Here is a 23,531-nt window from a genome sequence, read left to right on the forward strand (position 1 = left end):
TCGGCTGGTTATGTGGGACCAAACGTTACAAGTCAAAGCCAATGTAAGTGTGAGAGCTTTGGAGGCTGATCCCCGTACATACCCCATGAATAACGAAGAATGCTACTCCCTTCCTTTTAACCAGGGAAGCTAGTCGGACTGATGCAGCACAGGAGTTGATGCCTCCAGGTTCCAATCATAGCCAATGAGTACTCAGGACCCACCCACCTGTACATCATCTGGTACACCTCATTTCATCAGCTCCAGCTCCAATGGCTTCTTCACTGGTGATGGACAAAGACTCCTTGGAGTTAAACATTTGGCATTAACTAACTTGCTACATCTCAACCACCCCATTAACATATTAAAAAATACTGCCATGTAAGATGCGCTTTCAACCATCTTTTGGCCTTTCAAGCATACAAACGGATGGCATATAGGACAAACCTAAATTTTTCAATCAAATTCTCTGAATAAAATTTTCAGTGAGATATTATAATCACTCGACGCGCTATTTTATTCAGTGAAGTAGTTAGAACTGTGCATAAACACATACTCACTATTTTATCATGCTTGAAGGGTTTCACTTCATCGTGGTAGTGCGTAGAAAAAAAGCACTCTTTCAGAATGGTATGTGGCCTTACAGATCACTGAGAAAATGCAACGAATGTAGATGGATGCTCTGGTTTTAATCAAATCATTCAAAGAATGTTGTTTGACAAGGAAAAGAGAGAGAGACAGACAGACAGACGGAGAGAGAAATGATGAGTGATGAATGGTAGATCCAAGGAGGAGTGAAAAGAGTGAAAGACAAAAGCATCGAGAAGAGAGGGTGAATGTATGAAAGCAGTTTATTTAATAGAGGGACATATCTAGAATACATGAACCTTCAATTAAATATGCAAGTAGTAGAAACACATGCCGGTATTATAGTATTATAGCAAGAATCGAGAGTAGGAGCTGTGGTGAGACTCAGAGGGGGAGGGGGAGAGAGAGAGAGAGAGCAGTGAGGTGAGTCAGTCGCGTGCGGTTCCTTGCGCACGATCCTATAACGCCATCCCCTCTTATTTTATACGTTTTTTGGGCTTTTGGTGTAATGACACTGCTTCTTCAGTTGTTAGTGCTACTGGCTCAAGTCTCACTGAGTATCTGGCTCAGAAGAATGTGGGGTTTCCACATCATGCCATTTTGTATTTTAATCACTCCCTCTCTCTCCCATTCATCTGCACCTTATCCAAGTTTGACTCTTCCCTTCATTCTGAGTCTGTTCTGGAAACTTAAGAGAGAAGCATCACAGTTTTTGAGCACTCCCTTCTTATTAAATTGTAATCAGGTCAGGTTTTTTTTTTTTTTTAATTCGATATTCCCTGTTGCTCTGTCCATTGATAATTAAACCTTTCTGAATAACTTTTGAATTGTTTTCTAGAAGTCTCGGGTTGAAGACCCGTCCATGTTTTGGACACGAATATGAGGAGCAATGCAAACTCAATCTTTCATATAATCCATCTTGGGCCCAACCTAGCTGGATGAGTTGGGGGCCCAGATCCTGACCCGCCCAAAAGTTAAGCGCCATTCACATGCATCTGACGTACTTAAGGTCCAATCCTTAAGTGAATGAATCCAAGCTTCAAGTTCAGTTTTGACACTAATCTTAAAAGTTGGGCTAAATCTGAGGCCCATCGTGGGCCTGTGGCGGCACTGCAAAGTCGGTCAATATGGGTTAGCGGAGACTGTCTCTCCGCAGGGGTAAACCCAGCCAAAGTTTTCCACGGAATGTCCTCTATCTCTATGGGTTATTTGATCCTAATTTAATTCTGTTTTCAAGAGCCTGCCATTAAATGTCTTATTTCCCGTGTGGGAACATATCTTGTTTTATGTTTTTTTAAAATAAGACAATAATACTATTTTTTAATAGGATGTCCAAACTTGTAGATGTTTACATTGAGAATAAAAACTATTTAAAAAAATAAGAAGACACTTAATCACGTGTTTAATTTTGATAATTTATTACAAAGAAACCATTAAGATATCCTTTACGTGACCATAATGTCTTGACGAGGGGTTTGTAGGCCTTAAAAGACATTTAATGGGTCATACTTGCTCTTTGAACTGGACCACTTGGGTGCCTTATTCTTATTTTTTGGTATCATTTAATTTGAAAATTAAATTGTCAACCTAGGAACAGATGGGCGTACTAGACCAGACGACATGGTACTTTTCAAGGAAAGAAAATCTAAGAAGTCGTAAAATATGGAGAAGGCAGCCGATTTTTGAAGTTTGACCATGACGACAGATCGCCAATCAAAATGATCACAGCTTTAAAAGAACGGCGCGTCAGTTCGAGGAAATCCATCCGTCGCCTTTTCATTCAGCGCATCATTGATCCTTCTAATGGGAATCCGAATTTGCAAAGGAATTTTAACACAAGAAGAAAAGACAAATTCGTCATTTTCAACTCCATTCACCCAAACATGTGGTTCATTAAATGCTATAATGATGCCCAAGCTGGAATCTTGGATTCTTTGGCGACTAATAGCGTATTAAGCCTCGTGCCGGTGTCCACCATAGGAAAAGAGAGATGAAGTTGGCAAATAACTGGGCCACACCGTATGCTTTGCAAAACAAATATTGGAAATGACACCTTATTCAAAAATGAAGAAAATCAAACACTACGACTATTTATGTTTCATCTTTGAAACCCTTTGCCATATCTAGATTGTAAATTCGATTAAAAAACTAACAAAAATACCCATGAACTTATTCAAAAAGATCAATTGTAATTGGAATTTTTATTATCATGTGATAAATTGATTACAAGAAAAATAGTCTATACCTTCATTCCAACCCTAATAATATGATTAATAAGTTTTTTTTTTCATTTTTAGGAAGTATAAATTAAATTCATGATTGACTTAAAAAATAGAGTTTTTAAATAAAGAAATGCGTTGAAAAATGATGGATATATAAAACTTTTCAATAAGATGATGCTTTTTCAACTCTTTAAAATGAAATCTATTTCAAACATATACATCATGATTCGTTACTTTGACCGAATACAAATATCTAAATTTGGATATAAATATCTAAATTTGATATTTTTAGATATTTTTTTAGAGCTATTGCAAATATTAAGTAGTAGTCCAAAATTTATATTCATTTTTTATGATATTATGTATGGATCATAGATGAATTACTTTTTTTCAAATCCAAGAAACAGTTTTTAATTTTTTTTTTTTTTTGAAGATATAGGAACGAAACAATCAATTTATTGATATTGGAAGATCCAAAAGATTCTTTCAATATATCATTTATGAATCCTTCATAGGAAAGGATTAATGAAAATAACATATCCACGATTCCAAAATTTTAATAATACCAATATATTAGTATGGAGGAAACTTCTTTATCTCATGTTCATAATAATATATCTAAGTGCTCTTTTCAAAGGTCATCAAGCCATCAAATCAAGCCGACACAAATTCTTAAACTTAATTAGATTATTGTAATTAAAAATTTTAGAAAGTAATTAATAATTGTTGTTTAAGTTTTGGTACTATCGATGAAAGCATGACGTGAAGATAACAATGGAACCAGCCGCAAGACCCGAATGTCAATAGTTGTCCCCTTTGAATATTCATGCTCGACCTACTTTCATTGTCAAGATAATTTTCAAAGGGCATGTATCTACAAAGACATGATATTGTAAAAACTTCACTTGGAAGTTTAGGTACTCTTGCAACTATCATTTTCAACTATTATTTAATTGAATGATATTACCAAATTAGTAGTCATGGCCATAAAAATTCCACTAATATGCATTGATGTTGGCATATATATATATATGAGACAAATGCTATGGTTCAATGAGAGCCCAATACCGAACATATTTTGTAAATATATTGCAATTCTCATCTAAGATGAGAGAGTTTGTGACTTGAACTTCAATTAAATTATGTTGGTCACAAAACATTAGTCATTTTATCTAAAAATCAATTACAAGACCAAGCCTTTTTTCGTATAGTTTAATGTAACAACTCAAATGTTAATAAATAATTGTAAAAAATAGTATTAGTTTAACTAAGATTTTTACATTGCCTCTTTTAAACCAAGTTCTTCAAACTTAATCGTATTCATCATCTTCTTTAACTTAAACAATGTTACCCCCCTTGATTAGTTTTATAAAGATATCTACAATTTGATTTTTAGATTAGAAAGATATAATCATACCAATTAAATAACATTACTAGTAGCTGCAATATAATTGACTTTTGTTATTGACAAAACAACTCTTTAATGTTTCTTCAATGACCAAGAAAAAACTTATGAACCAACATTAAATGCACAACCCAAAGAACTTTTTTGCTTCTCTATATCACCTACTAAGTTTTATCTATGTATCCAACAAGCTCAATTTTGTTAGCAAGCGCATATAGAATGATTACTTTGTTATCTCTAATGTATCATAGGATACACTTTGCTAGTTGCAAGTGAAATTGACTTGAAGACTATGTGACTATGCTTATAAGCCTTTAGTTTTGTACAAATTAAATAACACAAAATCTCAATCATTCTTAAAAAAATTGTAAGATCAACAAACTTACTTGAATTATCTTTTCTTTTAATTTCAATGTTTCTTCAACTCAATTTTTTTCAATACTTATAGGCTTGCATGAGTCTATTTTAAATTTTTTAAAAATATCATTTGTTTACTTCTGAAATGTAAAGATATCATTATCTACTTGATTTACTCTCTAATTTAAAAAAGATAAGGCATCATGACTTATATTTATCATTTAATTTTTTTAAAAAATTCTTACAAAATAAATTTACCTTGTATTAATAAGGACATTTTAAAAATCCATTCTTAATAAAAATAGATATTAATATGTGCATATCATGCTCTTGGAGCTTATTTTTATCTATATAAAGCTTTTTTATTTATTTATAGCTTTTAGACATTTTTCTTCTTCCTCTTTTTTCATATACCCTAAAGGCTACTCAACATAAACCTCTTTCTTCTAATTGTCATTAAAAAAAGCTTATTTGACATTCATTTGAAATTTTTTCCAATTATTTGTGCAATAAAAGAAATAATCAGATGAACAAATGTCAAATTTAACCGGTACAAATATTTCAAAGTAACCCAAACCTAATTTTTGCTTGTAACCCTTAATATATAGATAGTATAAATCCTTAATCTATTACATGTAGATCCTTCAAAATTCAAAATTATTTTTCGGTCCAAAAAGTGGGATTGAATTGTATTATTGTTAATTGTTTATATATTTCATGATCAAACTTTGATACCAAGTGTGAGCAACAAAAAAAAAAAAGAAAAAAAAACCATTTTCATAAAAGTACAATTTCTCATATATATTAATTACCACTACCAATTTTTATTTTTATTTTTATTAGTGTATAGGAATAACTATAAATCTAATTATAATGAAAACCAAACTTCCAAGGATCAAACTAAGATTCAAACCTTGAAAAAACTATCAATTCAAATATTAATAAACTAAAGTAATATAGTCTAGGTTTAATTATCACTCTTACAAATTCTAATCTAATGGCCCCACAAAAAGATTATTGAGAAAATGATGACTAAAAGTATTCCAAATAGGCCATTAAATTGTAAGCGAATCAGATTTCATGAAGGAGGGCAGGGATTGGTAAGGCTCACTGGTGGTCAATTCCCATCAAATGCGAGGGTCTCGTAAAAAGTCAAAAATAGTTACCATTTAAATGTCAAAATTCACATTTCCCCGTTGGACACACCCTCTGTTCTAGATTCTAGTGTTGTAATCATGATGGGTGTGTCAAGTGGATCCCACACAATTTTTGTGTGTGAACGGCCACTTGCCTTGCACTAGGTTCCTGCATCGAGGGAGGATTTGGAGCTGGAGGGCTCAGCCCTCTCCCAGCTTGGCATGCCTTGATGAGCCTGAATTATTAAATAAAAGTCAAGTGCTTGACTCTGGCTTGAGTTCACAAACTTGTCAAATTCATGCTTTAGATTCATTGACTAGTGCAACCTAGAACTGCGTTCAAATTTGATACTCTTAGATTTACAAATATCTTGTCAACTTGTTTCTTACGTCATTATATTTGATAAAAATAATAAGAAATTGGATGAACCGGCTCTTCATTTTCATCAATCCAATAAAGTCAAATTTTGTGTTATTCAATCCAAACAATTTATAAAATAAATTAACTTGTTTTGACTAATGAATGATTTCAAATGTGGGGACTAATTAAAATACTTTGTCTTAAAGTTTGTTTGTACATCTTTCATCTCACCATAAATTAATGTACAAATTATTTTAAATTAAAAAATAATTAAAGTTTCTTGTAATTTGGATGGCCACAAGTGGCATGGTTTGGAATAGTGGATAAATATGAGCCTGAGCCGAAAGGAATGGAAATGAGAGTGCGGAAATTGCGAAAATACTTGGACAGAGCAGAGTGGTAGCTCCAGCCTCCAGCGGCGTGGCTGGCCAGCCGAGAAAAGCGGCCAAAAAACCAAATGGTGTTAGCGTCCCACAACTGCTTTCCTCTAAACCCTAACATTTCAACACCGCATGCCCCAATGTCAACGGTCAGAATCGCTGGCTATCGACTTTGATCCATATCTCACACCCTCACCCACACCCCTCAACTACTTTTCTATATATCCCTCTCTTTTCCTCTTTCGCTCTCTCAATCTCTCCATCTTCTCCTTTTCTCTCTCTCGATTTATTACAGATCCTTAATTGCTTCTTCTTTTTTTTCTCTCTCTCTCTTTGGTATCTTTGTGTCTTGCTTTGTAGGAATTAAGGAAAGGAATCATGAGTCCCACAAAGTTTCATGATGAGCAACAGCCGAGGAAGGAGATCAATGGTCCACGTCCATCTCCATTGAAGATCAACAAGGATTCTCATTCCATTAACAAACCATCATCCACTTTATCCTTCTCTAAGCCACCTGCGGCGAAGCATCAGCAGCGACATCCCGTAATCATATACACACATTCACCCAAGATCATCCACACGCAAGCTCGTGATTTTATGGCCTTGGTGCAGAAGCTCACGGGTCTGTCTTCGTCCTCCGATAGTGTTCAGAATAATGCACCAGCCCAACCGCAGGAGGCTGTCAAGGCTTCCTCAAGGGATGATAACGAGTCGTCTTCGGTTCTTACTGATGACCATTGCGGTGGTGCTGGTGATGCTCAGGTCAGCTCATCTTCCGTTTCTCCAATCTTCAACGCCTCCAATCCTTACCTTGCAGATATCCCTCTATTCACCCCGAATTCCACTGATTTCTTCTGCTCTCCCTGCCCCTTTTATAGATATCCCGATCCGGCTTTCAGCTCCCCAAACATGGCCAATTCAATCTCACCTTCTGTTTTTGAGTTCATGAAAGGACTCCCAGAATATTGAGATGAAGTGATTTGTGTTTTCGGGAACTGATTCCCCCATTCACTTCTCTCCATTTGATTGACAATTCATTTCTTGTTCATAGGTTGTTTTTCCTTTTCCATTTTGTTGGTCAGTCTTCTCCTGTGTCCAATGTTAATTGAAGAGATCAGTTGTTCAGAATTATTTGTGACTTACAATAATTTAATTCATTCTTTGGCCGTCCATGAAAGATTGATCTCTCCGGATCGGTATGCCATTTTTTTTTTTTAATTCTCTGTAAAGAGTGCAGTACCATATACGGCGGTTCTTCACTCTCTTTGTCTTTGCTAACAATATTTACATATTCTTTCATCTTTGGGATTGGCATAGGAATCCGTGTTCATTGTGATCTCACGACTAGTCATTAAAATTCAGAAAATAACATATGGCACTGGTTAATTTGGGTATGATTCATTAACAAAACCCATTTGATCAGTACCCTTGAAATTGAAATTCAACCAACTAAAAATAATATTTAAATATGGTGGATGCATGATATAAATTATAATTATGAATTCCATTATGGGGGTGCTAATTAATAATGGGAATTAGTCCATATGTAATACAAATTTCAGGCGTGGAATGTGAAGCTGAAAAGGAACATGAGCAAATGAGTAATAGAGAGATTCAGCACATGCAAGGGTGGCACAAGAAGCATTATCAGCAGCATTTAAGGCCAAGCATTTCTAAAATTGGAGCCAATTTGGACCAAACTAAAGATCCCATGACTAAAATCATGTTACTGTCTACTTCATAAACTACAACATGGAGTAGCTGAACACATGAGCCTAGCTGCCAACTGCAGTGTGCATGTATGTTCTTGGAACAGTCATTGATGTTGAGCTTAACATAGTCCAGGCAGGCAGCTCCATACTAGCTTCCATACAAACTGGAATGATACATGCATGCACTCGAAACTTATACTACAGGTTTTTCTTAGATCAATTGAGTAATTAGAGCTTCCGGGTTAAAAAGTGATCAACATGAGATTTGGGAGCTGGAGAATAACATTCAAGTAATTCTTTTTGTTCCAAAGAATTAATAGGCTTGGAATTATGATTATATCGGCTACATCAGAAACAGTACTGATAATCTGATCAGTGGCTTCGTATGAAGCATTACTCAAAGAGCAAACAATGAAAATGCAAGGAATCCCATGTTTTTGATCCTTAGATTACGGCACTAGGCACTGCTTTGACACATCACATTTAATTTAATGCCGCCTCAGTCTGTTGTAAGGCTTATTGGCAGGTAGAATGCTCCTATGCATCAGCCAGGTAAGTGGCAATTAAGACGCTGATTAGGCAAGAACATATGGTGATTAATAAGTCCCTTAGGCCGAGTGTCACCTCAGAAATTGGTGCATTTGTAGTCAAGCGGGTAATGAGCGCAAAAGTAGCAGGCTTTTGTCATGATCATGGCCCTAGAAAGTTTTATTTATTTGAGAGAAACTAGAATTTGAAATGACAATATCACAGATTAGTTATGAAAATAACAAGGAATCACAGCTCAAAAAATCTCCGCAAAGGAGAATTTGGACTGCAGTTCAACCTTACTTGGTTCTTGTCAGCTGGACATGTTTGGTTCATGCCATTTGCAAATCAAATGATATGGTGTCATTTTTAAGGATCAATAACACATCACCGCATATATATTTAATTGATTTAGTAATTAATAGCTATACGATGCTTGTTAAGTGGTTCCTCTTTCTCAATCTAATTGAGAAATAATGTAGCAATATATTTGAGTCAATTTTGTTTTGAGAGGCTTGAATTAATCCCATCAATTTATATCAAGACCCTCGAACCATCTCTATATGCTTGCTAACGGGATAGGCCTACCAAACGGCATGAAACCCAATGGGGCTCGCTCCCCAATCCTATTTCTGATTTGGGTAGGCATGAAGTATTCGAGCGATTAATGTAGGGAAACCTTATAAGTACAACATTATGCAAAGTTCAAACAGTAGTAGAAGGGAAATGTTTGAAAGTACCCTCATGATAAGGTAAAATACGATTACTAATATTAACACGTCTATATGGGAAATTAATGACCTGTTGTTAATATCCAACCTGATATATTGTAATAATCTCTTTTTAGTATAATATTTGGTGAATACTTCCACGTTGAGACGAGTGGCTTGATTACATATGTTACAGCATGTACCCAAGGATATACAGGTGGCAAAATAAATAAGATCGTAACAAGGCTTGAAAATAAAGCAAATTACTTCCATACATGGTGGGATTCCATTGGTGTGATATAATCTCGCATGGAATTGGTAAAGATCAGGTAAGTTTTCTTATTTTATATTCAAACTTAAAGATGAAATAATTGATAGGATATATTATCTATCACTTTTTTTATATCTTTTTTTACATAAGATAATTTAATCCTAAGTTAAAATATAGGATATAAATATTCATGTATCATAAATTTATTTTTTTATATTATTTATTTTATAAAATAAATTTTTTATTATAAAATTAAGTTCATGGTTAAAAAATGAAGAACTAAAAAAATATTTTTAAAATATATTATAAAATAGGTTTTTATATATATAATTTTTAAATATCAAATAACATAATATAAAAAATTTATTTACAACATTTAAAAATATTTAATCATGAACAGTATTAACCATAAGAAAAATCTCATATTTTTTAAATAGAAAATATTAAAATGCAAAATAAATTTTATTTTAAATATTAAAAAATAATGTATATTTTATTTTACCTTTTTATCCATTTTATAAACTAAATATAATCATGAGATAATATATCTCATCCAAAATGTTAGGTTAAGATATTATACCCATTAGATTTAATATTTAAGGATATCATATCTCACTAAATAAACAATGAGATATGATCTTCTATTAATTATTTGACTTACATTCTTTTAAATTTAGTTTATTTATAAAATATATAATTTGTTAACTAACATTTATGGCATTGTTATTATTATTATTATTTAAGTATGAAGTATAAAAATTACAAAATAAATTGTAATTTGATCTTTATAATTGTATAAAAATGAGCATTTCATGGGTATTTAATTAATGAAAAATTTAAAATATATAATAGATGAAATGGGTTTCATTATTTTCTTTCAAGCAAAATGATCCAATATTATAAAAATATCCTTAATTATTATCGAATTTTAATTTTTTAAAGGAAGGGAAAAGTAGGTTTAAGGGTATTGAAAAAGATGCAATGGATTGTAGGATACAAAATTTTAAAATTAGTGGAAAATCTATGAACGTGAGAAAAAAAAAACATAATTCTTTTTACCTTTTTGCATATTTTGTCTTTTTATTTTTTAAATTAATTCATTTATTTTATCATTATTTTTCTTTTTAGCTATTCATTTTCTTTATTATTATTATTAGTACTAGTTGTAGTAGTAGCATTATAATTGAATAATAGGGATAGTAATTATAAAATAACAATTCTATTATTGACTTGTTGTTATTGAAAATAATAGTATTGGTATAAATATTCATAAAATTATTACTACTAATTAATAATATTTGTGATAATAATTGTGAATTTAAGGCTAATCAATTAAGAAAATCACTTTAGAGGGAGTGAATTGGATTTTTGAAAATTCTTTTCAAACACATCAAATTTAAAAAATTAAAAAATTATGAATAAAAAGACAAGAGATAAAAAAAAAAAAAAAACAAATAGAAGATTTTATAGTGGTTTGACATTTTTTACCTGGGTCATTCTCCTCATCCTCCAACCAACTAAAGATCCCACTATCTTGGAGAATTATATATATGAAAAAAAAGCTACAAAATAAAAAATCTACACATTGGATTGAAAAAAAAATCGCAATAATCTTCAAAGTCAAACTTTAATTAATCTTTAGGAAAATTTGACCTTTAAGTGAAAGATTATAAATTATAGATATTTTTTTTAGGTAAATAATTTGTTGTTCTATTTGTTTCTCTATAAATATGACATCAAATATAAATATTAAAGTATTGAGTTATCTTCCAAATATCTTCCATTAACAATATAATAGAATTATGATTGTTACTTTTTTTTGTTATAAATATGTTTGAAGTTTCAACTAACCTTTCAACATTTTATACTTGGATTTCAGTTCTAATGGATATTATAAATCCCTTCAAGTATACATCAACTTGAAGTTTTAAATACTCACAACCTCATTTCAATAATCAATGAAAAAGACTCTTACTCTAGCTTAATAAATGAACAAACACATAAGGGAGGTTAACATGAATGACAAGGGTCCATTAAGTTGGTTTGCAAGTAAAGAATTAATGCACCGAAAAAACAAAAATGCTTTTAATGAGAAACAAGTAGTTAGGAAGATGATTGTCGATGTTCTTTATGTAATAAATGAAGTAGGGTTCTCTATTTATACATTTTTAACATTGAACGCCAAAAGTGGTAGAAACTAACCTTGTTCAATCAAGCTCTGATTCGATCAATTGATTATTTGTTGGGTATTAAATGCACAGCATGTGACCGTTAGACTATAGACTGAACCTCAATCAAGAAAGGTCCCCCCTAGAGTGAGAATGCATAACTATTGGATGAGAAATAAGATTTTTGCATTCCTCAATTGATTCTTGACTAGGAATATTTAATCGGTTGACCAGTTGTCTAATCGGTTGAGCAACTTCTTTGACCTATTTTGGCCAAAAAAACCTATCTTTTTTATTTATTTATTTTTTTCTAACACTTGGGCAAGGTTTTTAGATACCTCAATTAGTTAAGTTTAAACTTATTTGTCTGAGGTTCATGTGGGGATACTCGATTTTTAATGAAAAATCAACTTTATATGAAAATCGAGTTTATATGAAATTATGCATGATTTTATATGAAAATTCTAGGTGCATTCATGTATTCATCTTACAAAGGATTCCAAGGTTTTAATGGTCTTCATACACCTTTGCACTTGTACTCCTTTTATCCTTGGATGATTATCTTGAATTTTTATTATAATTTCTCAAACAAAACCTGAAATTCATTTTAATTTTAAACCATTAGTAACCTAACTATGTTTTGTTATTATCAAAATATGATTAGAAGAACCTTGAGTAAGAAAAAAAAAATGAGTAAGTTTAAAAAATAAAATAAATAGCCAAAATAAGAAAGAAGATATGACCATACCATTTTTAATATTTTACACATTTTCCCACCATTGTAAAGATTTGAAAACGGTGTATTATAATTCTCCTTAAATTTTATTTACCCAAAAAAAATGTAATTAAATATAAATTATGTAACTTTCATTCGTCAAAATTTTATTTGATGGATGATAAGAAAGAATAAATTATTTTATCACTTATTTTATCAATTGATATCAATAAGTTAAATAATAAAAATTTCTTTTTATAATATTATATAAGCATCTTATATTGATATATAAGATATACATATCTATTAATCATAAATGTATTTGTTTCAAGCCATTTTATTTTTTCATTTTTTCTAATTTTTTTATACTGCCCACTTTAATTTTTAGTTAAAAAGAAAAGAATTAATATATATATATATAATCTAAACTAATATTAGTATACAATATTATTTAATATATACAAACACATTTATATATTCAACACATAATGTAATATTTTTTATTTAAATTTAAAATATTTAATAAGGAATATTATCAATAAATAAATAAAAATTACTTATTCTAAATAATATTAAACAACAAATTTTATAAGTTTTTAACAAAAAATATTGTGATTTAAATATAACTTTATTTTTCAAAAATATTAATATTAAAATAGAATATGTTTTTTATTCTTTCAAAGGCTATTATGAATTCCAAAAGGCCAACATTACCCCCTTTAATTCTCTAACCCCGGTTGGTGCAACCACCACACAGACGCATTGCTTCTGTACCAAACACTTTCCCAACCACCACCCATTCAATCACCGCCGAAGAAAAAGGCCACGGCAGTTTCGAAACGTGACATGTAAAGCAATTAAATTAAGATTTAAAGGTTTTAAATGTAGATTTCAATCTTGACTTTTACTTAATTATCAAGAAACTTCAAACTTGCAGTCGTGCAAAGCAACGCATAAGTAAACGAAATAAATATAATTTAAAAAGTAAATAAAATATTTACAGAGTGTGCTTCCATACAAATTACAATTGCGTTGGATTTGACCATTTTACTACTCTAAAACAGGTATGACTTAACCGCGTCACAGCAACGTGACACAATTGATTCACAACCCTTGACTGCCCACTGGTCAACATAGTCTTTGTATACCATAACGGCGTCAGCGTCCCACCAGGTTCCTCCGTCGCACTCCGTTACATTTTGTAACGGTGAGCTGGCGTTCCTCATGTCTCCCACCGTTAACTCTCCCGTGACGTCATCTCTGACATAAACCTTCTCGATGCCGCCGGTGCTGATGCTCACCCTTTTTCCCATTTGAGGTCTCCACTCGGCGAATATCGCCGGGATCTGACGCCCGACTCTCGTGTCCCACACTCGCAATGCCGTATTCATGGCATTTCCTGTCATCGTCGATACCACTACAGCGGGCGAAGTCACCGACACGGACGGAAACCGATGTGTCCCGCCAAAAAATGAGCTTTTGTTCAGATCCTTATTCAAATCATAAATGGAAACTAAACTGCCGCAGGAGTTATCGAGGGACAGGCCGTCCCAAAGCTTAACGATGCTCTTGCCGTTAGTCAACTCCGACAAAAAGAGGCGGTCTCCGATGCTCCGACATCTCCTGAGCTTCGTTTTGTGACTTTGCGGTTCATCCTCGCAATAACCGACCCGAACATTTTTGTCATCCTCGATTAGAGACATGGGTTCGGCGTCGTCATCGTCATCGGAAGAAATCGATGAGCATGTATCGTCTTCGCTGTCACTGAACCCGCCGTCGTCAGGCTCTGAGTGCAGCGGTTGTGCAGCTAAAGAACTACGTTTCCGCAACCTTATGATCAAAATTTTGGTTCTATTGATTATGCTGGTGAAAGTAGCGAGTAGTGCAAGTATTAAAGCCCCCCATTTCCATAAACTAAATGGTTGAGAAATTTGAGAAATGGGGAAAAGGCGAGAAAGAACAGATGGATCATCGAAATTACTCATTCTGTTGATGATCGGGATTTCCATGGCAGCAAAATTCTCAGCACAGCCCAGAAAAAGGCTTGAATGAATGAAGCTCAGCTATGATAAATGCGAAGGAAAATAAGAAAAAAGCTTGTGAAGAGGAAAAAGCGTTGTTGCAGAGAGAGGAAGCGAGAGATGCGAACCGGAGAGGAGGGTTGTTAAGGCAAGGACTTGGGGTTTTTAATGGCGAAGAGAAAGAAAAGTAAGATTAAAATACTGGATGCTGAGATGGCGGATAATGATTGGCTACGTGGACAGGATATTCGGTCCACGTCAGAAAAGGTGGCGGGACTTTCGGAACCTAGTTGAGGAGATTGGGACGGTCGAGTCAGCACTCGGCAGATGGTAATAATAATAATACTAACAATAATAAGGGACGGGTCATTGATGACTCAGCTGTCAGAAGCAATAGATCTCAGCCGTGGGTTCCTCTGTGTGTCCACAACTTCTATTTTGTGGTGGTGGAGTCATAGGGATGGTTTCGCCATTCAGATTTCGACACGCGGTTACACCTCATTGCGTCTCTCATCAACATGGTGCCACCATTTCTAGGTGCTTCTCGTATTGATTTGAATACTCGGTACTGTATCTGTGGGGGCTAACCCTCTGGCCCCACCACCAACATAGGGTATCCTCCCGAACAAGGCCACTCTCCTGTCTTTTGCCATCCTCACACGTGTCCTACAGTCTATGATCCAAAACTCTTGTAAATAAATCAAAATTCGCAAAGAAATGCGTCACTATGCTTATCTCTTTTTTTATATCAACCTCATTGTCCACGAGGCTCACGTACCATGAATTATGATTGCCTATTACTTTTTATGTAATTAAGGTGGAGTTTCCGAGGGTTTTATTGGTAAATAGGATTGATGTTGATGGACGAGTCAGTGGGAGCCCTCAGGGCTCCACCACCATGAGCCCACTCTGGAATATGCCTAAGATAAACTATTGGACAAGAGGTGACGGATGGGTTTTTGAGTTCCATTTTTTGGGGTCAGTGTTAGGTGGGTCATCATTGCTTAGACATAGACTTAAGGTCCTTATTAAGTCAGGATTTATTTAAATGTTGCAGTTCAATGATTCTCATTGGGAGTTTGATCACCCATAATTTCATTTCATTTCATGAATTAATTAATTAAAATAGATGAAATCATTTAGATTGCATCTTTGAATTTGAGCTCTCTAAAAGCTATAAAAATACACCCACTAATTCAGGTACTTTAACCAATAAGTTATCTTGAAGGACATTTCTATGGCTTTTCTAATTAATAAGCTCCACAAAATTGGACAGTTGTAACCATTTTCAAAAATCCTAAAGCTGATTGTGAGAAGGTGCTTTTGTTAACTCCTAATCTAGGGATTCTAGACACCTTTTGGGGTTCCTCTTTTCATACTCACAAAATTTCTCTTCTAAATATGATTCTTGCTTGAGGTGCTTGGATTGTTTATTTCTAGATGGGATTGTTGCATTGGGAAGCCTTTATCTTGAGGAATTCTCATTCAAGGTATACATTATTTCCTCACAATTCTGGCTTTTCCATAATTATACTAGTAATTAATTATTCATAATCGACCAAAACCCATTTACGTTAAAGTATGTTGAACCTTTTTAATCACTTGTCGCATCCATTCAAGGAAAATGAAGGTTTGAGTTAGAAAGCATCTGATTGAGACCTTTGAACAAAACAAAAGCCTACCAAGGAAGAGGTTCCTTGTCCATTTGCCATAACATCATATCAAAAAGATGAGTCATCTCATCTCATAGTAATATTTATAATTTTATTTTCTCCCACACATTTGATTGGGTCATTTGGTGTGGGGGTGTCTTTACTTTTCTTCAAAAAAAAAAAAAAAATCAAAATTTTTTTTTTATGGACACTAGAACAATATATTAGACAAAATGAATGGTGATAAAAGAAGAGGGCCTTGTATTTGTAACTATCAATAAGAGAAGAAAGCTTGTAACATTGGTGAAACGTTTACGTGTATAAATAGTACAAGAAAGAGAGGAGTGAACGATATGGAAAGACCCATCCTGAATAATTGTACCAAAAAAGTCAATTGACTTGCTCTATTATTGGCTTGGCTGCTTCTAATGAATGGACTGGGTTACATTCTAATGATATAAAAAAGTTTTTCAATTATAGCCAAATTTAAAAACATCAATTTTATTGGAACCTAAAATCTATGAATATTAATTTTCTTAAAAATAAAAATAAATAATTTAAAAATTACTAACAAATACTTCCCTCTAAGCCCTTTTAGTAATACGAATTATTTTTAAAATGATAATGAACAATGATGGAGCCAACTAGGGGCGGAGGGGGCGCCACTTGCCCCCCTAAAAATGTTAAAAATAAATAAATCTTTATTTATTGTAACATAATCGAACACAAGACCCACATTAAGCCCCCTGAAAAATGTTAAAATTAGGTTATTGGGTTAAGATTCACATTGTTTATAGGTGATAAAATTTATATGTATCTTAAAAGTTGTCCTCCTACACTGAAGTCTTGGTTGCACCATTGACGATGAGGTAAGTTTGTTTTGATACATACCCTTTCCCTCCCAAACAAGTATAATAATTTTGTTATAATCCAAGTTAGATGCAAGTTGGATGGATATCGATCGTTTACACGTTTTCCTTCTAATTACTTGCAACATTATAGGGAGAAGGAGAAGTATAGAGGAGAAAAAGAGTAGCTCTTTGAGAGACTTTCAGAAGAAGATCAAGAGGCAAATGATTTTTGCTCACTACGCAATACGTTTGTTTTGTTTATTTGACTTGTAAATCTTGGGCATGAATTGTTTGTGAGGTGGGTTGGTCATGGGTCGACTTGGATTGAGAATGGACCCATGGCCCAGCCCACTACTTGGCGGGCTGCCTTGGCAAGCAATTCTTGCTTACCCTAGCTTACTCTTCTCTTTCTTTGCAACAAAGATTAACAAAATTTGTTGAAAAAGGCTTGATTCCTCTCCAATGGAAGACAGGACATGACATCTTTTATTCATAATGGCTAAATTTATAATTTTTAAATTTAAAATATTATTTATATTTTTTGTTATTGTTCATAATATCATAAAAAATAATTAAAAATATTTAAATTTATTTGAAAAATATGTTTTGACAACAAATTCTTAAAAAAACTATTTTTTTTTGTGAAATATATTTATAAAAAAAATTCCGTTCTAAATATGGAAAATTGTTTAAAAAAAAACATTGTAAAACAAGGCTTTAATGGTTTAGAATTTTTGTTTTTTTTAAAAAAAGGTTATTTGTTTAAAAAAATAATGCTACTAGCATCTTTCGCATTAGGGTTTACTTTTTAGAATTGCCATTAATAATTTGCAATTATGTAAAAATTAATTTATTTGAACCGCACATATATATATGTAAGAGCTGGTTGTTCGCTGAATGGCACCTCCTTTCTCCACACAAATAAATGGTGTCCTGTAGAATTTCCAATTTAACGTTAATTTCTTTTAAGAATTCTGAATACCTTGAATGTTGTTTTGTTTTGTTTCCATCTTAATCCACAGAGAATCTCCTTATTTGAATGTTATGAAACCTACCTTTTGGGAATCAAAAACCATTCAAATCACTCGCAAATCAGAATCCACCCATCATTGCACCCCCTGGATCCTGTCTTTTATGACTGCTCCTTTCCCTTCCAAGCACGTACTCACTATAATAGGAATACAGGAGGGGTCTTTTTCCTTGTTCAAATGACTTAATTGGACCTTTCAGATTAATTTTCTTATGCTCCATCAATGGTCAGTTTAGTCAAATAAAAATGATATGGTGTGAACTGATACTATGAGATGAATCATCTCACTTTCCTGTGGCCAAAAAAATATAAGTTTGCCATTGTGGACCATGCAAAGATGTCAGGATCTTGGTGCACCGCTAAAATGAAAAGCTAATTTGAAAGCTCCAAAAAGAAATAAATTCTTCAGACAGTTCACACCAGCCCATCATGCCATATGTTTTAGTTGCTTTCCTTTTCTGGGTTCTCCTTGGTTGTTTTAATGTGTCCGTAAGGCAGAAAAACCCATAAATTTTAGGCTGAGTGGTCCTGGGAGAGAAGAAGAATGGAGTGTTACAGAGCTCCCATTCTAGCTTTTATGGCACTGATGTCTCTCTGCTCAGTCAGTCATGGCTGGGGTACAGACGGGCATTTCACCATCTGCAGGATTGCTCAGGTTCTGCTCTGTGTCTCTTCCACATTTGCAGGTTTTTTAGGCTTTTAATTCTCATTCTCATGCGAGTTTGTACTGTTACAGTCTCGATTGAGTGACGTTGCAGCGGATGCTGTGAAGGAATTGCTACCAGCCTCAGCGGATGATGATCTGGCGAGCTTGTGTTCATGGGCAGATCGTGTCAAGTTCCGTTACCACTGGTCATCACCCCTCCATTTTCTTAATACCCCTGATGACCTTTGCACATACCAGTACACAAGTAGGTTCCAAATCTCTTAGCATATGATATCAACCTTTTCTGGGAACCATTGTTACCATAGATAAATTGCCTGGACATTCATATGAAGCAAAGAAAATTTTATTCTTGCATCCTTGGTTGTATAATTGTTCATTAGGGATGTTTCATCATGTTCTTAACAATCAGATCCTTTTTTGAGTTGCTTTCGGTTAGGATGAGGGGATTGAAAGGAAAGGAATTGGAACTTTCTTTCTTATGGCATTTTCCCTGTGTTGGCATTTTCTGAAGAAAATGCAAGCCTAATAACTCTTACACTAACCAAACAGCGTTTCAAGTTTTGGCTTTGAACTTTACTGCACTGCCATTTTTAATCTTCAGGGGATTGCAAAGATGAAGATGGAGTGAAGGGTAGGTGTGTTGCAGGAGCAATTAACAATTACACCAGCCAGCTTCTCACCTATGGCAGTTCTCAAGCAGATTGTAAGCCCAAAAACCTAGCTAATCCCATCAGGTCTTTTGTTGATCATTAATTTTGTAAATGCCAGTTTGACTAGAAAACTTCGCATGATAAACTTATGTTTTTGTTTTTTGTTTTTTGTTTTCCCCTGTCTCTGATGCAATGAAATCGAGTACCATCAGATAATCTCACAGAAGCTCTTCTCTTCCTTTCTCACCTTATGGGAGACGTCCACCAGGTACTGATCGAGAACATAGCTTCTAACTACAAATACATGACAGTCACGTATGTTAATGCTTTGTTTTTTTATGTATCGGTCATTTTTTACCTTCATACAACTGACTGAAGTTAAGCATTGCAGCCACTGCATGTGGGTTTTACCACAGACAAGGGAGGCAATACAATTGATGTCAAATGGTACAACAGGAAGACAGTTCTCCACCATGTAAGTCTGGACAGCAAAATTCCAAGACATTAGAACAAGCACCTTCAGCAAATAAATTTTGCACTAATATCAAAGCTTTCAGGTCTGGGACACTAATATAATTGAGACTGCAGAAGAGCAGTTCTATGATTCGAATGTAGATGACATGATTGATGCTATCGAAAAGAATATAACGGTATTTAGTGAGAATTTTGCCTTTGAGAAAATTCTTGTTCTTCCTGAATTAACTATGAGGTATATAATTTCTCCCTTTGTTCTTTCTCAATGTCAGACTGAGTGGGCAGATCAAGTTCCGAAATGGGAGATCTGTGGTGGGAACAAGACAGCATGCCCGGACATGTACGTTTAACAACTTTGCCATAGTAGAATGTGTGGGGAAGCTCATTCTTTTTGGATGAAAACAGGGGTGGTTTCTGCTTTCATAGATTTTTAGTTCCCTTGTCTGAAACTAAATAAATTGATGCCTGACCATGCATCTGACTGATTTTTGAACAAACTTTTTAACAAGTGGAACTAAAGATAGGCTTAATTAATGTGAAACTACATTCTGCAGATATGCTTCTGAAGGTATTAAAGCAGCTTGCGACTGGTCATACAAGGGTGTAAGAGAAGATTCAGTACTAGAAGGTACAAAATATATGCTTTTAATTTTGATGATCATGCATGTTCATTTGTTTTACAGTATAAGAGAACTAACCAAAAAAAAATAATTGCAGATGACTACTTCCTGTCACGTTTACCAATAATCACTTTCCGATTAGCTCAAGGTGGGGTTCGGTTGGCAGCCACTCTTAATCGTATCTTTGGATGATCAAGATATCTGGTATTGCTCTATTATTGTGGCGCTGAATGAATTTGCCTAGCATTAAGCACAGTGTAAATTCATTGGCCTAGTAGTACTTGAATTCAAAGTTATGGGTATTGCTTAGGATGGGGAATTGTTATGTGCCAAACCAAGCACTCTTCTCAAAGTATCTTGTTCTACATAATAAGGACCAACACAGATTCAATCTGTGAGTTGAATTGAAAGAGTTCTCCTTAACTATTTTCCAGCATATGATTTTGGCATACAATAGCAATAATGTCACATCCTAGTTTTCCATCAAGTTCTATCAAAATAAAGACACCCAAAACTGTATCCTTTACTGCATTCAATAGAAGATAAGAGTTCACACTTATGTTTGAATACAATGCATGTACTCATCCACTGTCAAGCTTTTTTCTTTTCACATTCATATCAAAGAAAACTTTTAAAACAACTTTTGACTGCAGCATAATTCCGAGTTAATATTGGAATTATACAATCAACTCGATTTCTTCACAACCAGTACAGGGCACTTAGCGTTATTAACGCAGTGGTTGCTCACGCTCCCTAGAAAAGCCCTGCGTCATTAAAAATTTCAGTTATATAATGTATATCTGAACCAGACGATGGACTCTCATGGAGATGAGATATGCATTCAATTTGGAAACTGAAAAGAAAGAGTGGTAGTTACCTCTTTATTTTTCCAATGCCACGATCACCTAAAATAAGGAGAGTGATGTTCAACTTTTGAACGGCATCACATATGGCCTGTTGGGCATCCCCAACTTCAGAAATTGTCTCAGCATTCACCTGTGGAGACAAGAACTTTATTGTAACTTAACCGAAGTAACTAATTAAGCAAATATCTTTTGTTAGGAAAAATGATGCAATGTGATTATACCCCTTGGCTAGAGCAGATACTCTTAGCTTTCTCTAAGAGAGCCGCTGAAACTTTCTTGTTTTGTTCTTGGACATTGTTGATAAACTCCGGAGCTGTCACACAGAAAAATTGAAACTTGTCAATGGCAATTCTTAGATCAGATAGTTCCATATTTTTAATATCACCATCAACACCTGATAATCAATCAAAAACAAAAATAAAATAAAAATCACAAGAACATAGTTACAAGTGAAGTTCATATCTCCGAAGGAGAAGGAAATTTCTAAAACTAATCTAGTAAGTTGTTTTGGTTTCTGAAAATTGCAGTCTGTGCCTTTGTTTCCTTGGGTCCCAGTGATGAAAATAGATAGATCAAAGAATCAAAATTTGGGTTTCTGTTCCTTACCTCTGACTTTCTGGGCAACCAAACAATTGAAGCAAGAAAATGAAAAAAACAGAGGCAAGGAAGGAGGACATAACCGGCAGAGACGGGACAGTACATGCGAGCAGTGCCGAGAGAGGCAGCAAAAGTGTTGTTACGGTAGGGAGGAGGCTGAGCGTTGAAGATGACGAGAGGAGAGTTGCCGATAGATTCTTTAAGATTATGGAGTACCCACATAAGAGCATGGTAACTGCACTCATTCTCGTCAATGGCCACCATTACCTTCTTGTGGACTTGAGGTCCTCCACCTTCCACTGCCATTTCCATCTGGGTTTTGTGTGGGGTTGCAATACAAAATCTATATATTGAACTAACGCAAGCTCTGATCTTTTTAAGTTTCAGCGATCGGTTGGTGGTTGGGAAATAATCCCAGGTCATAACAGTCAGTCAAATCCATAAGGCTGATTTGGAATTCTATGGGTGGGTTTTAGTTTAAATCCGGTTTAGGTCTATGAAGTTAGGTAAGGTTTACAACAAACAGAGAACAAAAATGTATACGGGGTGAAGCCCAAGGTTTAGCTGGTTAGGATGTGTTTGGATAGACGGATAAGGGGAATCTTTTTGTCATTTTCAGTATTGATTGCTTGATGGATGTCCAAACTGGTGGATGAGTTTTCTGAATTTCAATTTAGTGTCTTCTTCTGTAGGTCCTGGATTAGGCGTGTCAATTCCTGGACTCCGTGGTTTATGGAGACGTTTTGTCTGACATGGATGCTTCCAAAACGTCAAATATCTGTTGCCACGAGAAAAAAATAAAAAAATAAACTTAATAATTAATAATTATTTTTATATATTATTAACTAATTTAAAAATAATTAGTTAACTCTCTCCTATAAATCTTAAATAATTTTAAAAAGGCATAAATTCTTAATTAATTTTTTATTTTCAAATAACTTTTTTTTAAAAATATTTTTCTATACCAAATATAGTATTGAAGTCTACATAATATATCTAAACTACTTTCAAGTGCTCTTTCTCACGAGCTAATGCATTGTTGGGGTTGATTTTCAGATCTATTTATGTTTTCATGCAAATAATTATAAATATTTGGGCAAAGACATTGTCAATTATTAGCAAAACTTAAGAATTATTTAATTTTTGAGAAAGTACTAAAAAAAAGAAAAAAAAAATTATTTAGAAAAATTATCATCATATTTGATATATCATAAAAAATACCAAAAATATATATATGTGTAGACCTTAAAATTTGTTTCAATTTTATTTTTATATTAATTTTGAACTCAATTTTATTTTTAAACTTTAAATCGAAATTATATTTGATTTTTTTTCCACTTATTATTTAATTATTAGTTTTTATTATTTTATTTTATTTTTATTTTCTTACTCTTTTTTTTTTTTTTCTCTCTGCTCTCTCTTCTTACCTTCCCCACCTAGCCCACCTACTTTCTCTCTCTCCTCCCATACCCCACGTCACCTCCCCCTTTTTCCTCTTCTTTCATTTTCTCTTTCTTCTCATTCCTTTTTTTTTTTTTTTTTTCTTTTTTTTAGTTTTTCTCTCTCCATTT

The 23,531-nt window shown here is 33.7% G+C and overlaps 4 protein-coding genes across 5 annotated transcripts; 2 read left to right on the forward strand and 2 right to left on the reverse strand.

Moving 5' to 3' along the window:
• Positions 1-6,638: 6,638 nt before the first annotated feature.
• On the forward strand, positions 6,639-7,727 carry LOC104878345 (VQ motif-containing protein 20). The gene is made up of 2 exons (XM_019222829.2): positions 6,639-7,190; positions 7,307-7,727. Exons 1-2 carry the CDS (start codon positions 6,807-6,809, stop codon positions 7,367-7,369), a joined length of 447 nt encoding a protein of 148 aa, XP_019078374.1. The 5' UTR covers positions 6,639-6,806; the 3' UTR covers positions 7,370-7,727.
• A 5,759-nt stretch (positions 7,728-13,486) lies between these two features.
• LOC100244058 (uncharacterized) lies at positions 13,487-14,873 on the reverse strand. Its single transcript, XM_002283517.5, has one exon. It carries the CDS (start codon positions 14,539-14,541, stop codon positions 13,588-13,590), a length of 954 nt encoding a protein of 317 aa, XP_002283553.1. The 5' UTR covers positions 14,542-14,873; the 3' UTR covers positions 13,487-13,587.
• Positions 14,874-18,430: 3,557 nt separating this feature from the next.
• Positions 18,431-20,933, forward strand: LOC100266396 (endonuclease 2). Its single transcript, XM_002282793.4, has 9 exons — positions 18,431-18,741; positions 18,823-18,997; positions 19,355-19,456; positions 19,616-19,671; positions 19,795-19,878; positions 19,961-20,053; positions 20,150-20,217; positions 20,432-20,505; positions 20,595-20,933. Exons 1-9 carry the CDS (start codon positions 18,631-18,633, stop codon positions 20,687-20,689), a joined length of 858 nt encoding a protein of 285 aa, XP_002282829.1. The 5' UTR covers positions 18,431-18,630; the 3' UTR covers positions 20,690-20,933.
• A 63-nt stretch (positions 20,934-20,996) lies between these two features.
• On the reverse strand, positions 20,997-22,521 carry LOC100249069 (universal stress protein A-like protein). Of its 2 annotated transcripts, none has more exons than XM_002283421.5 (4): positions 22,044-22,521; positions 21,585-21,676; positions 21,375-21,493; positions 20,997-21,261 (listed from the first exon to the last, which is right to left on the reverse strand). In XM_002283421.5, the coding sequence occupies exons 1-4, from the start codon at positions 22,381-22,383 to the stop codon at positions 21,183-21,185; spliced, it is 630 nt and encodes a 209-aa protein (XP_002283457.2). In that variant the 5' UTR covers positions 22,384-22,521; the 3' UTR covers positions 20,997-21,182. The 2 variants fall into 2 exon arrangements, with proteins under 2 accessions (XP_002283457.2, XP_059594263.1); XM_059738280.1 differs by having other exon boundaries at positions 22,064-22,403.
• Between the last annotated feature and the right edge of the window lie 1,010 nt (positions 22,522-23,531).

Source organism: Vitis vinifera, chromosome 1, assembly GCF_030704535.1.
Source record: "Vitis vinifera cultivar Pinot Noir 40024 chromosome 1, ASM3070453v1".
Taxonomy (NCBI): Eukaryota; Viridiplantae; Streptophyta; class Magnoliopsida; order Vitales; family Vitaceae; genus Vitis; species Vitis vinifera.

Excerpts from the sequence above, each read along its gene's own strand:
- LOC104878345 (XM_019222829.2), top strand. The coding sequence starts at position 6,807 with ATGAGTCCCACAAAGTTTCATGATGAGCAACAGCCGAGGAAGGAGATC. Across the intron at positions 7,191-7,306 it reads GTGGTGCTGGTGATGCTCAG|ATATCCCGATCCGGCTTTCA; the intron begins GTCAGCTCATCT and ends CCCCTTTTATAG.
- LOC100244058 (XM_002283517.5), bottom strand. The coding sequence starts at position 14,541 with ATGGAAATCCCGATCATCAACAGAATGAGTAATTTCGATGATCCATCT.
- LOC100266396 (XM_002282793.4), top strand. The coding sequence starts at position 18,631 with ATGGAGTGTTACAGAGCTCCCATTCTAGCTTTTATGGCACTGATGTCT. Across the intron at positions 18,742-18,822 it reads CCATCTGCAGGATTGCTCAG|TCTCGATTGAGTGACGTTGC; the intron begins GTTCTGCTCTGT and ends GTACTGTTACAG. Across the intron at positions 19,457-19,615 it reads TGGCAGTTCTCAAGCAGATT|ATAATCTCACAGAAGCTCTT; the intron begins GTAAGCCCAAAA and ends GAGTACCATCAG.
- LOC100249069 (XM_002283421.5), bottom strand. The coding sequence starts at position 22,383 with ATGACCTGGGATTATTTCCCAACCACCAACCGATCGCTGAAACTTAAA. Across the intron at positions 21,494-21,584 it reads GTATCTGCTCTAGCCAAGGG|GTGAATGCTGAGACAATTTC; the intron begins GTATAATCACAT and ends TTGTCTCCACAG. Across the intron at positions 21,262-21,374 it reads GGCATTGGAAAAATAAAGAG|GGCTTTTCTAGGGAGCGTGA; the intron begins GTAACTACCACT and ends TTAATGACGCAG.